The 12170-nt window shown below is 44.6% G+C and overlaps 1 protein-coding gene across 1 annotated transcript in view; it reads left to right on the forward strand.

Annotated features, from left to right (window-relative positions):
- FBXW8 (F-box and WD repeat domain containing 8) overlaps nucleotides 1-12170 on the forward strand; it is a 62601-nt gene that overhangs the window by 22242 nt on the left and 28189 nt on the right. Inside the window, exon 5 of the mRNA XM_071445661.1 lies at nucleotides 6284-6441. Within this exon, the coding sequence (XP_071301762.1) occupies nucleotides 6284-6441 (158 nt within the window). The remainder of the gene's footprint in view (nucleotides 1-6283; nucleotides 6442-12170) is intronic.

Consider the following 12170-nt stretch of genomic DNA (forward strand, 5'->3'; position numbering starts at 1 on the left):
CCATCAAAGAAGCTGAGTTATTTGTGTGGAGAGGCTCTGTTGAACATCAGAGAAGGAAAAATGTGTCTGTGAGTAGAGAGAGCTGGGAGCCAGGTGTGGTGTGGTGGAAGGAATCAGGGAAGGGCTATCAGGAGAGGGGAAAATTTGCCTTGTGAGCAACAGGGTTCTTGTTGCTCCCTGTTGTGCTCAGGAGAGCAAGACTTTGGACAGCCTTTCTAAATGAAATGAAGCAGGTGAGGTCTGTAATGAGGGTTGGTTTAGGGGTTGGGGTTGGATTGTTGGGTGTGCTCAGTGGTGTCAGCTGTTGGAGGATTTACCTGCACTGCAGTCATCAGCTCATGGCACCCATCAGGGAAAGCAGCAGCAGCTGAAGGCTGGTGGTGTCAGAGCAAACAGGATGGGATCATTGCTGTATTAGACAGGAAGGGAGTTTGGTGTTGGTTTAGGTTTTATTTTCACTCCAACAGGAAGCTGAGTGGGCATTTCATTGCCATCTTGGTAGAAAATTCAGTAACTGAGAGGGTTTGGAGTGCTGGGCTTGTTCTTGGGCAGGACTTGGACCTGGGGTTATTTCATTGAGTGATCCAAATGAAATTTTCAGGGCAAAATGTGAAAGTTGTGGTGGGAAATGAATAGAAATCTTGAAATTATCTAGAAACAGTGCAGTGTGTTCCTCTCTCCAGCCAGTTCTGTTGATAGGGCAGATTTGCCAATTATCTGCAATAAAGCAGCCTTTTTATTTTTTTTACAGCAAGGCAGTGCTTTAATAGTTTAAAAGCCTTTTGTTGTGGTTACAAATTGAAAGTGTGGTGCTCTTTACAACAGCATTAAATTTTTTTTTCTTTCTGAATTGGATTCATCTGTGTTGGAAATTTTTCCAGTTCAGTCCTGGTGCAGGCCCAGTGCACCCTGGAAATGGGCAGAGCTGGTTTCTATCTCCCATCTCCCCAGGCTGCTTCCCTGCCCAGACCTGCAGCTCCACTCATGATCCCAGCACGTTCTTGTGGAACATCTCTCCCAATCCTTCAGCTCTGCTGTGTGGGACTGCCCTGGGAAGGATGGGAATGGTGAGAAATGGGGGAGGAGGGTACAGGAAGCCTTAGGAACCTTCCTGAGGAACTTTTCCTGTGCTGGCACTGCTGGGATTTCTGGACAGCCATGGGGGAGCTTTGGTGGGCTCTTGCAGGGTTCTCCTGGCACGTGGAGTCTCCTGGTCTGTGTCACTGGAGGAGCACAGGATGCTCTCAGGGATTGCTGGGCAGTGTCAGAGCCCTCTGGGGACAAACCTTGGTGTCCTGCAGGTCCTGGCAGGGGCTGTGCCTCTATGGCACAGGAATGGGAGTCTCCAGCATGAGCTGATCCACCAGGGAGTGGAGGAGGGAGGAGGAGGAGGCTGCAGGGTGGGCTTGGTGCAGGCCCTGCCAAGCAGGTCCCAGCACAAACACATCAGAATTTATTTCATCATCAACTTGATTTCAAACCAATGGCCAGAAGTGTTTGGTGGTGCTTGGCTCAGAGGTGGTTCAGGTGGTTCTTCATGAGCAAAGAATGGTTCAAGCTAAATTTTGACTTGATTGAATTCTGAGATAAAATTAATTTAAGGATTTACTGTGGTGCTGTGATGTTGGATCTTTAATTCCAGGATTGCAGTCAATGCATTGTTATTTTTTGGTGGATCCCTTGTGTTCCAAGCTGTGTAGGGAAACCAGATGCAGTGTGCCCTGAGAATTATCCAGCCCTGGGTCTCTCCTCTTCTCCTGCCATTTTCTCCTTCTCTCATTCTTTGTTTTTACATCTCCAGCCTGGACTGTGTGAGAGCTACACTAGGAGGAGATGCTGTTCTTCCTTGTTTATTTAGAGATTAAAACAAATACTCTGTTACTGAGTTCTGTCCAGTCTACCAGTGTTTTATGTCTCCCCTGGAACTCACTTTTCAGTGACAAGAGAATTTTGGCTTCCCTTGGGAGGAATCTGCTGCTCTTGGCAGTCAGGAGAAGCTCAAAAACACGACCCAAACCAACCCTAACGTAAGGAAACAAGAACCACTTCAAAATTAAAATGCTTCCAAAACATTGAGTGCCTCTTGTTGAAGGGGCCTGCAGCAGATCTGAGTAATCACCTGTCCTGTTGTGGTTTATATCCAGATTTTGAAGCAAAATGAGCCCTTTGCAGTTTTGCAAACTGAGGAGATTTGTTGTGATCTGATCTGTGGTCTGTGTCCAATGCAACGTGAAACATTTTGCTTTGGGGGAGTTTCTTTCTTGGCATGTTGTTGTTAGATTGTGCTGCTGTAAATTGGAAATGAAAGCAGGATTCAGAGGGGTTTGGGCCTTGTTTGCAGAGGGAGGGAAAGGGAGAAGTGTCCCACCTTGTTCTCATTTCCTGGTGCTCCCCTGTAAGGCACAGCAGAGGAGGCAGGTGACAAGGACAGGCTTCCCTCTCTTCCTGATCAATTCATGTGCATCTCTCTCTGCCTGACAGATTTCACCACCCCCCTGGGCACTTTAATTGCTTCTGTAAATGGGAGCCTTTTCACCAGGAGATGGGGAGGGATCTGTTCCCAGTTCCAGGAGCCCTGGACATGGCACTGCCCAGAGAATGGGAAACCTGAGTGCAACTTCCACATCTCCTAAACCTTCCTTTCCTTCTTTTTCTTGTAATTAACTGGTTTTTTCCTCATAAGCACAGCTAGATTCCCAACCACCAGACCTCTGAGGCTGGTAAGAATCACTCTTCCATAATACTTTTCCCCAAAAAAGTCGGGATATAACAACAAAGGTGACAGAGCAAGAAGCATGTTTGATTTTCCAGAACAGTACCAAGTGTCAGCTATGCCAGAGGAAGACATCTGGCAGTGTTAATTATCACAGTTTTGTCAAAACTGGCCTTAAATAATTATAGAACTGTGGTCTTTGACCAGTTGTAGAAACTTCTCTGCTTTTTTCTGTGCTTTTTATTTTCTTTTAATAGTCTTTTGTGTGGTCATAGATGGCCCAGGGCAGTTTATCCATTGTCTGCTGTGTAACAGCCTTCTTTCATTCAGATATATTCAATATTATCTGAAAAGTTGAGTTCTGTTTCTTTATTTCTTCATTGACAAGCTCATGTTAAATTACAGTTTTTGTGATATTTTAGTGAGCCTGCTGCAAAAAAAGGAACCTTAATTCTAAAGACAACACTTAGTTAATCAATTACTTAATTAGTCTTCAGAGATGTAGGTAAATTGATCTGTTGATGAGACATCAAGAAATTTCTTCTATAAAAAGAAATTTCTTCCTATAAAGAGCAGCAGGTTGGGTGGATGCTTGTATGGTCATAGATAAATGCTCTGGTTTAACACAATCAGAAATCTTGAAAGACTGAACAGAACCAGTTTGAACTTTTGCCATGATGTAATTTAAGCTTGTTCCTGATTTCCTTTTTGCTCCTGAGCCTGGCTCTCCCTGTGTGTTCGTTGCAAAGTGGATACTGATTGTGGTAGCTCAGTTGTGTGTCACAGAATCACAGAATGAACTGGATTGGAAAAGTCCTTTGAGAACATCAAGTCCAGCCTGTGATGTGACCCAGCAGCTCCTCATCAGCTGAACCATGGCACTGAGTGCCACATTCAGGACAGTGACTCCACCACTGTGGGAATCAGACAAACAGAAACTTCCACAGACACTGAAGGGTTTGATCTGCAGCCTTAGAAAAAGGTTGGATTGATGTAAAAATACAACACAGAGACATTAAGCAGAAAATTCATAAACTTATGTTTCTATAGTTGTAAGAATGTGCCTTAAGTAAGTGAGAAACTGCACTGATAAGGTGGTGAAGGGTTTATAATGTAGGGGTGAGGTTGTATAGAATAAGCTGAGAGTTTAGAAGTTACAATAGAAGCATCTGTGTGCCTGTGAGACAGAAGCTTATTGGACAAAAGTACCCTCAGTGCAGCAGAAGTAAGTAGAGGTGATAGGTTAGAAAAGCAAAATAAACCTTGTGGCATCTATTCATTGGGCTAGAAAGTTCTGTATTGTCTTGTAACAAGGAACTTGTCACCATTTTGATCTATGGCTGATTGCTTGCTCCTCTAAAATCTCATGACTTCTGAGACTGATGTTTGTCTGAGCAATAAATCCTTCTTAGCCCAGCTGTGCTCCCATCCCTGCATTAAAAGCTGTGACAATGATACACCACCTCCCTGGCAGACAGTTCCAGTGCCCAGTCTCTCTTTCAGTGAAGAATTCTTTTCTGATGTTCAGTCTAAACTTCCCCTGGCCCAACTTGTGTCCTCTCATTCTGTCAGTTGTTGCCTGGGAGAAGAGACCAACCCTCTCTGGCTACAGCCTCCTGTCAGGGGGTTGTACAAGGTCACCCCTGACCCTTCTTTTTCCATGCTAAACAACCCCAGCTCCCTCAGGAGCTCCCAGGACTCACAGTTCCTCACAGGACTTGTGTTCCAAGCCCCTCACCAGCCTTGTTTCCCTTCTCTGGACACACCCCAGCCCCTAAATGTCCTTCCCAAACTGAGGGCCCCAGGGCTGGACACAGCACTCAAGGTGCAGAATCACTGCCCTGTTCCTGCTGGCCACACCATTCCTTGTAGCTCCAATTTCAATTTACCTGCCTGCCCTGGTAGACTTTGGTGCCACATTCGATAAATGGGACTAAAATGGGCAAAGCTGATGGTTTTGTGCACAGGGGGCTGGGGGAGGATCAGTCTGGGAGCTGTTTGAACCCATCCTTGTTCCTTCCCCCCTTCTGCTGCAGCCCCTTCCTTGCAGGTGCTGTGGGGTTGTTGGTGTTGGATTATGACCTTTTCTGACCCAGAAATGGGGCAGCTGAGAGGTGTTTTAAAAACTTTTATTCCATTTTCAGTCTCATGAGAAGGGTGAGGCAATACAAATGTTATAATTCACACCATCACAATCAGAAGCTGACTGTTTCCTAACTGCAATACACTGTAAGTGTTTCTTGGCCTATTAGCTTTTGCCACACCATGCTGTAAATGCCTTAAAGCCAAACATCTAAAATTACACCTTGTGGGTCCCACCACAGTGCATCTTTCATAGTTCTGTTTCTCCAAAGTATCCAGTCTTATTTGTGAGCTCATCCTTTTAAACTTGTTTCTAGTTCCATTCCTCTCTCAGCAATGTCTGTCCCATTCCATGGCATTTCTAAGTCAGCATTTCTTATCTCGAGGTTTGCATACAGATGCACACTGTGTGGGCCTTCTGTCAGGCTTTGAGTATTCTCTACAAATTAATTTCCCACATTTCCCCCTCTCTCTCGAACAGAAAAAACTTTGATGGCTTTGTTTATTGTTTGCTGTGCACAGTGAAGTGTGCAAAGCACTATCACTAACATTGTCACTGTAACAAGCAATTATTTTGTAAAATTTTTATTAGTTAAGGTGTAAAACTATGTTTTAAACAAGTCATCTAACTATGATCTATCCTCTGTTTTCATTTGATTTGTGAAATGATTTAGTTTTTGAAGTTGTTTGTGGATGGACTCTGAATGGTCAGACAAATTTATACAACACAATCCTTCAAATTTTATATAACTATGATTATGTGCACAGTTTGCACACAGATCCATACTATGCTGTGGCATTCACATTCTCTGAACAGAGAGAGTCATCATTTTCTCTCCCAGGATTTTTCCTGTTTGTTTCTGGATCGACTCTGAATGGTTAGATAAATTTATACAACACAATCCTTCAAATTTTATATAACTATGATTATGTGCACAGTTTGCACACAGATCCATACTATGCTGTGGCATTCACATTCTCTGAACAGAGAGAGTCATCATTTTCTCTCCCAGGATTTTTCCTGTTTGTTTCTGGATCGACTCTGAATGGTTAGATAAATTTATACAACACAATCCTTCAAATTTTATATAACTATGATTATGTGCACAGTTTGCATACAGATCCATACTATGCTGTGGCATTCACATTCTCTGAACAGAGAGAGACATCATTTTCTCTCCCAGGATTTTTCCTGTTTGTTTCTGGATGGACTCTGAATGGTCAGACAAATTTATACAACACAATCCTTCAAATTCTATATAACTACGATTATGTGCACAGTTTGCATACAGATCCATACTATGCTGTGGCATTCACATTCTCTGAACAGAGAGAGACATCATTTTCTCTCCTAAGATTTTTTCCTGGAGAAGCACGGAGAGAAGAAGAGAAAACAATTCTTATCTCTCCACCTAAGCCTTCCATCAAGTTGTAAAAATTCTCTATTACTCATTTCCCAGGTGGGTGATGTCTGCCCTTGTTTTGCAGGTACAGCTCAGGGGAGGTGAAGCTGTGGGACACCCGCACCTGGGACTACAGAGCCCCTGTGCTGGCAGCAGTGCCAGGCCCTGGAGGGGCTGGAGCCCTGCCACACGTCTGCTTTGTGAGGATCAACAGCTCCCTGGCCGTGGCTGCCCACGAGGACGGTGAGCAAGCACAACTCTCCTCCCTATTAAAACAACAGCAAAAAAAAAAGAAAAGGCTTTACAAAAATGAAGCAGCTGTGCTCAGCTTTTTGTGTGTCTGTAATCCTGTGTATCCACACACACGCACACGCTTGCTTTTATGTGAGAAAGTTGGCCAATAACCCTAAATGCATTAGGAGGCATTGGAACATAGCACCCATTAAAGCTGAGCTTTAATTCCTACTGGAGCTGCTGCACAAAGCTTGAGTGCCAGGCTGTAGTCCAGCCAAGCTATCTTAAGCAAATAACTTGTTTTGCTATAAAAATATTAAATATACTTCCACCAGCCTTCTCCTCTGGCCAAAACTCCCTTGGGGTAGCGTGGAGCTTTGTTATGGGGATGGTGGTAAACTTGGATGGCTGATTAATCCCCATCCCTCTTGCTCTTGGCGTGGTGTGTGGATGCACTGAAGTGTTGGTTTGCAGTGCTGGGTTGTTGTTATATACTTGGATTTAAAGAAATGAAAGCTTTCACCTAATATTTAGTGAAACCCTCATAAAATCCTGGTTGTGTGCATTGTTTTAAATATCCTTAGAGGGTTTCTCTAATGGACAACAAGGGCCAGAGACCAACATTTTCTGGATGTGGGAACAGCAATTAAAAAAGTCAGGTTTGGACAGTACCGGCCGACTGGGATCCTAAACTGAGGGGCTCAGGCAGAACCCAACTCCCATCATCTTTAAAGTGTAAAATTTGATACTTAAAATGTCTCTTGGGTATAAATAAAGAATATTTGTAAGTTTAGAGAGCTTTGTACACCTACTGTCTTTGATTCTGGTGTATCTACAGGTGAAAACAAAACAGAAGGTGGATAATCCAAACACAATCCCTAATCCATACTTTTATTTTAGAAGTAAATTAAGTGCTTTAATGTGTTTTAAGATTCTCAGCATCCTTAGCTGTTTTTCTAGCTTGGATCATGCCAGGATGGTTTTCTGTGGGTAAAAATTGTTAATAGGCAACATTTTCTGACACCAGCAAATCTGGTGTTAATTGTTATTATTTACTGGAGTCATAGGAAATTATAACGCAGGTTTAAGTGCTGGCTTTTTTTCCAGTGTTCCAAACAACGACTAGCAGAGGGTCTTTTGTTTGTTTTCCAGTTTCCCACTGACTAATCTAATAATTTGTCTGGGTTTTTTTGCCTGTCATATCCCTTGCTGTCAGTGCTGTGACTGAACTAGTTTGCATAAAGCTCGGCGTCTTTTATTCTTTTGGGTAGAGATTTTAATAGGCTCTGTGATATGGCAGTTACTCTGATTTGAGAAGCCTTGGTCAGAATAGATTAGTTTCTATGGGAATAGGGAAATAAAAAGACCCATTTTAGCAGTGTTTACTAACTGCAAGCCGAAAGCACATATTTACAGTTTGCTGGAGAGAGTTATTTTAAATTTTGGGGAGGGAGCGGACGGCTTTGAAGATAATGTGTTTGATTGTTCTTTGTTGTACTTTTCCAGCTCCCTTTCCTCTTTGTTTGTAAGTTTGACTAACCCAGAGGAACCATCTGCTCGTGTTGGAGGTGGTGCTGTCAGGCAGTCTAGACTTCCCTGGCGAATCCCTGGCTGGCCCCGACACCATCGGCTGCTCCCGGTCCCGCAGGGCTCCCGTGGTGCTGGCCCTGCTTCCCCATCCCAGGCAAGGGCTGGCAGGCACTGCCTGCCCTGCTCTGCTCCTCAGCTCCTTCCCCAGGCACACCAAGGACACAGGGATGTCCTCCTGGGATGCTCTGTCCAAAGTGGGTTGACACTCCATGGTGGCCCTGGAGGAAAGTGGGATTGTGATTCCTGATGGTGCCAGCCTCGGGCTGCAGGGACAGGGAGAGGAGGGAGGAGTGGATGAGGAGCAAATGAAGTTCCCTGTGCCCGTGCCAGCGCTCAGTGGGGGCACTGGATGTACACCTGGGGCAACGGGACTTGGCAACTCGAGCCACAGTTGTGATTTTTGAATTCCAACCCACTGGCCTCATATTTCTTCTGCCTTGTTTCCTATTGTCAGCACTGGCAGTGCTCCAGTTTGATTTTACCACTAATTGTGTTGCACGTTACCGAACTGAAATGAATCAAATCAAAATGCTTTTCCTGGAGCATTAGATAAAGCAGGCGAGGGTTCTGGGTAATGAGCAGATGCTGCTAATGCAGGGACAGGAGAGGCCTTGCCAGGACTCCATCTGCTCCATGCTTGCCTGCCTTTGGCTGGGAGCCACAGCTTTTGGGAAACAGCAGTCTGCTTCAGCCATGCCTCTCCCCCCTGCGCTCTGGAGTTGCATGGTTTGACTGGCAAACAATGTGCAGCAACAGGAGAACAGAACTTTTTCCTGCTGTCCTTTAAATGCCACGGCCACCCTGCTGCAGGCACGGTGGGGAACACGGCCCTGCTGCCCTGCTTGTACCCCCTCAGGCCCACTGTGAGGAGCTGGTGGCCTTCCCAAGCTGCAGGGGAAGCACGGGAGGGTGGTTGCTGCAGGGATCAGAGGTGCTCCTGCCTGCTGCAGCCTCCAGGAGGGGAATTTTGGCAGTGCTGCTTTTTGGATTTCTGTGCCCTTGTCCTTTCGGATGCCCCTAAAGCTGCCTGGGGGTGTTGTCCCTTCTGTACCCTCTTTGTAGAGTGATGGGTTTGGTGTCCCTAAATGCCAGGACGTGCTCTAAGAGAGCAGGAGCATTCCAGGCTGGCTGGAGTGAAGGAAAAAATGTCAGAAGAAAACTGCAGGAGCAGGGGCTGCAATGCTTATTCCCATTGGTGGCTGTGGGTGCAGATCTCTTGGTTTGGGTGAGTGAAGTGTGATTTCCCATCCCATTCCCCACACTGGGAGGGAAACAGGGTCTGTGCCTTCTCTTAGGGACTGTCCAGGGATGTTGTTGTGTGGAAATCCCTGGAAGAGGGATGGTGGAGGTAAAATCTGGGAACATTTGGTGGGAACTGGTGTGGTAATGGTAGTGTGAGGGAAAGGCTCTTGCCACTTAGGTCTGATCTCTCACTCTTTGTACCCTCAGGACCTGCTGGAAGTGAAAATTAAATGTAAAATGTTGGTTAATGAACTTCAAGTATCTACTAAGGTTAAATTAGTGTTTACTAACACACAACTAGAAATGTTTTTGGGAAAAACTCAAAAAATTCACAGCAACAAGTTTTGATACTTCAGGCTGGTGCTCATTTCCACCCATACTTTCCTTATATTGGTTGTATTTCATAGAGATATGATATAGCTGAAAATTATAAGGAAATAAATTCATGTTCTCACTTTGAAGCAAAAAAACCCTACCTGTATGGAGCCTGTGGAGAATCACAGAGTAGCCTGAGCTGGAAGGGACCCACAAGGATCATCAAGTCCAAGGGTTTTCAAAAGGTGAAATAGAGTTTTATTTTGTTTAAATCGAGGTGGCAAGACCACAGCTCTGAAACAGGACAAGCACCATGGAGATGATGTGAATTCAGCACCTTCTGGCCTTCCCAGGCTGTTGTGTTTAGGAGCTGAAGGGAATGAGCTTGTAAACCATGAGCACGTTTGGATTCCCTGCTCCAGCACAGACAAAATTCTGGGGTTTTAAATTTTTTTTTTTTTTTCAGATAATGCACGTATAGATTGCTTTACACCTCTTCCAAAGCTGGCAGCAGCCACCAGCTGACAGCAAATGCTGGTTTTAATGTGGAAGAGCTGATGCAAAGGGTCTTTAGGATCTGAGCTGGGATCTTCCATACCCACATGCAAGCTCCCCAAACAGGCAGCTCAGGTGGGCAGTGCCAGCTGTGCCCAGCTCAGGAGGGGCTCAGACAGGCTCTGTGACACTGCCAGGCACAGCCAGCATAATATTTACAAATGAGATTTAACACTGTTTGCTCTGTGGTTGTGCTGCCTTGCCCTGTCGGAGGATTAGGGGATTTTAAAGGAAAAAAAGATACTTGGGTTTGTTTAATTTTGTAGCAAATGCATTGCCTGTAATAGCAGGGAAAAACCTGTGTGAAAACAGATGTAACAGCTGCTTTTGCAGGATGTCTTTTGTGCTGCCAGCACTGCTGGTGGAGAGAGAGGAGCCTCCAGCCTCCCACCTTTGACACAGCAAGAGCTGGGCAGGGCTGGTGATGCTCCCAAAATGTGGAGTTGAGTCAGGATCAGCACTGCACTCTGAGGCACTGCAGCCTCCTGCTCAATGTTCTCTCCAAGTACTTTCCAGTCTGGAGTCAATGGCAGTAAATGGACCTTTCATCAGGCCACAATTCAGAAATATATGGGTTGGGAGTTGAATTTTTTGTTAAATCTGGGGCAAAGTGATAAACGAGGCTGGTGCAGTGATTGTCACATTGAATATCAGCATTACACCACCAGCAGCAGCTTCTTGCACTTCTTTTCATGAGCCAAGATGACTTTCCAGCTTGCTCATAATTTAAATAATTTTGGGGAGTTACTGTTAGAATTCAGTTGGAATAATCACAGTTATGGTGCAGATTTTAGCGTGCTGTGAAACCGCTGCTTATAATTTTCATTTTGTCACCTTCTAACACTTAGTAAGGTTTCAGTATTATAAAAAATAACAAAGATAACGTATGGCTGCAACCTTAACTTCACCTCAGCAGAGGAATTGCTGTGGAAATGAGGTGCTGGGCAGTGCTGGAGGCAGGAAGACAGACTGTGGAGAGCAGTGATCTCATCTGCACTGCTAAATCTTTGCCTGATTTTTTTTAGTGTCACACTAATAACCTGAACTGGAATGCTGTGGGATTTTTTGCTCTTACCCAAACGTGATTGACTGCTGCAAGGACTTGCACACCCATAAATACCTTTTGTTGTTTCTGCAGTGAAATGCAGAATATTCTGAGCAGCACTTTCAGCCCTCGTAGCAGCTTTACCTATTTATAAATCCAGTGGAGTGTTTACTTTTTCTGTTTTCCTTCTGTCCTGATCCTTGTGGATCCCTTCCAATTCAGGATATTCTTTGAACTCTCCAGGTTACTCTTTACTTTGTGCTCCTTCATCACATGTGAATTTGTGACCTTACAAGTCCCTTTTTTTTTTAAGATTTCCAGGAATGTTTTGCCCGTATCATGTATCATTATATGGGCAATACAATGCACATATCTGTGTTTGTACACTCTGTGTTTGCCTGGTTAAAATCTTTTCTTTTGGACAGATTTTGTCATGTTTGAGATGCAATAACAACAATAATAGTAATAATAGTAATGATAGTAATAGTAGTAGTAGTAGTAATAATAATAATCATAATAATTAGTGCCTCGTTGCCCAAAATTAGAGAGCAGAACCCTGAGCTCTGGGTTTCTCAGCTTGCTCCTGTGGTCAGAATATTTTATTCTTTTTCCCAGAACTTTCATCCATTTAGACACTGTTAAACCCAGTGGAATGTTCATCACAGAGATGTGCAAACAAAAGCTTTCACTGAAAGCAAATCAGCCTTCTTTTTCCCCTTCATCAACCTGATATTTAATTGAGATACATTTTCTGCTGAACAAAAATTGAGAAAACTGGAGCAGCCTGGCAGCCAAATCCATGCTCTGACACAAAATCCAGTTCTGACTCCCTGTGTCTGATAGCACTTTATCACTGATGGGCTTTTTCCTGGCCAAATCATCTCTCCTGGAGGTGAGGCCTCCCCATCCCTTTGCCTTGGGGAGCAGCAGCCCCAGCTCAGCCCTGCAGAGGGGCTGCAGCCTGTGCTGCCCACTTGGATTTGTTAACTGG

The sequence above is a fragment of the Agelaius tricolor genome, unplaced genomic scaffold (genome assembly GCF_023055355.1).
Source record: "Agelaius tricolor isolate 1412-34295 unplaced genomic scaffold, bAgeTri1.0.p SCAF_20, whole genome shotgun sequence".
Taxonomy (NCBI): domain Eukaryota; kingdom Metazoa; phylum Chordata; class Aves; order Passeriformes; family Icteridae; genus Agelaius; species Agelaius tricolor.